The 1,260-nt window shown below is 37.9% G+C and overlaps 1 protein-coding gene across 1 annotated transcript in view; it reads right to left on the bottom strand.

The window, feature by feature from the left end:
- Positions 1–6: 6 nt before the first annotated feature.
- Positions 7–1,260, bottom strand: part of LOC106869011 (uncharacterized) — a 48,114-nt gene continuing 46,860 nt past the window's right edge. Inside the window, exons 12-13 of the mRNA XM_052975969.1 lie at positions 997–1,036; positions 7–369 (exon numbers count right to left, since the gene is read on the bottom strand). Coding sequence (XP_052831929.1) covers positions 1,033–1,036 — 4 coding nt within the window. The 3' untranslated portion in view covers positions 7–369; positions 997–1,032. The remainder of the gene's footprint in view (positions 370–996; positions 1,037–1,260) is intronic.

Raw genomic sequence — 1,260 nt, 5'->3', positions numbered from 1 at the left:
GGTGACGTGTATGTTTGTGTGTGAAGGGGGTTGGGGGGGATTTAAGGGGTGGTGGGTGTTCAGGCGGTGCTAATTTTTCTCTCCTTATGGCTACGTCTTGGCTGTACGAAGCAAAAAGAGGATCCGAGATCAGATGCAGCGTGCAAGGCGCAATTGAGTTGCCTCCCTTGCTTTGCAGCCGTTCGTATCACTGACCCCAATGGAATGTCACCAAAACCAAGCAGTGGACCTTTATTTTTTGTTTTTGTTTTTTTCCCTTTCTTTCACCAAAACACTGGCCCCTTTCTTCGCTAGTCACCGATGACAATGTGTGACTGCCTGCTGGAATTTCTCCAAGCTTCTGTTGAAATCTTCCATTGTGAGAGACACCTGGAAAGGACAAACATACTGGGACCTTGAGATTCAACGAAAATAAAAAGAAAAAAGACAAAATCGATAATAATAATAATAATAATAATAATAGTTTTCTCATTTTGGTAAAATTCTAGCAATTTTAAGGGAAGGATTCGTCAAAACTATTGAACCACAATGCTCAAATGGTACTTATTTTAACAACAGCAGCAACAACAACAACAATAACAATCCTTTGTCCCGTAGGCACAAGGCTTGAAATTTTGGAGGAAGGGTTCGTTGATTACATCGACCCCAGTGTTCAACTGGCCCTTCTTTTATCAACTCCAAAAAGGATAACAGGCAAAGCTGACCTCGCCAGAATTTGAACTCAGGACATAAATGCAGAAACATTACTAAGCATTTTGTCCCACGCACCAACAATACAGCCGACACAGTTGTAGTTTTGAGGGGAGGGGTTTCATCAATAGCATCGGCCCCTGGACATGACTGGTCCTGTGCCTCAATCAGCTTCAAGTAATTCTTTCCAAGGGGTCTACTATTCCGCCAATCCATCTCTAAAGAAACAAACTCCTTAACACTAACAATTTATAAAGAGAAACTGAGTGGACCCTAACCCCAAAACTTGTCAAAACTCTGCATTACCTGAGTAGAGATGGCAGTTTCATAATCTGGGTTTTCTCACCTGAAATAATAATAATGATAATGATAATAATAATAATAATAATAATAATAATAATGATAATAATAATAATAATAATAATAATAATAATAATAATAATAATAAAATATTCAGACAAATACATAACAAAAATAGCAGGACTTACAAATATATATAACATACAGAAAATTGCACTACTGGGTACTGCACACATCCTACGCAAAACACTTTCAATACAGTAAACATAA

Source organism: Octopus bimaculoides, chromosome 23 (assembly GCF_001194135.2).
Source record: "Octopus bimaculoides isolate UCB-OBI-ISO-001 chromosome 23, ASM119413v2, whole genome shotgun sequence".
NCBI lineage: Eukaryota > Metazoa > Mollusca > Cephalopoda > Octopoda > Octopodidae > Octopus > Octopus bimaculoides.
This window is presented reverse-complemented; position numbering and strand designations above follow the sequence as displayed.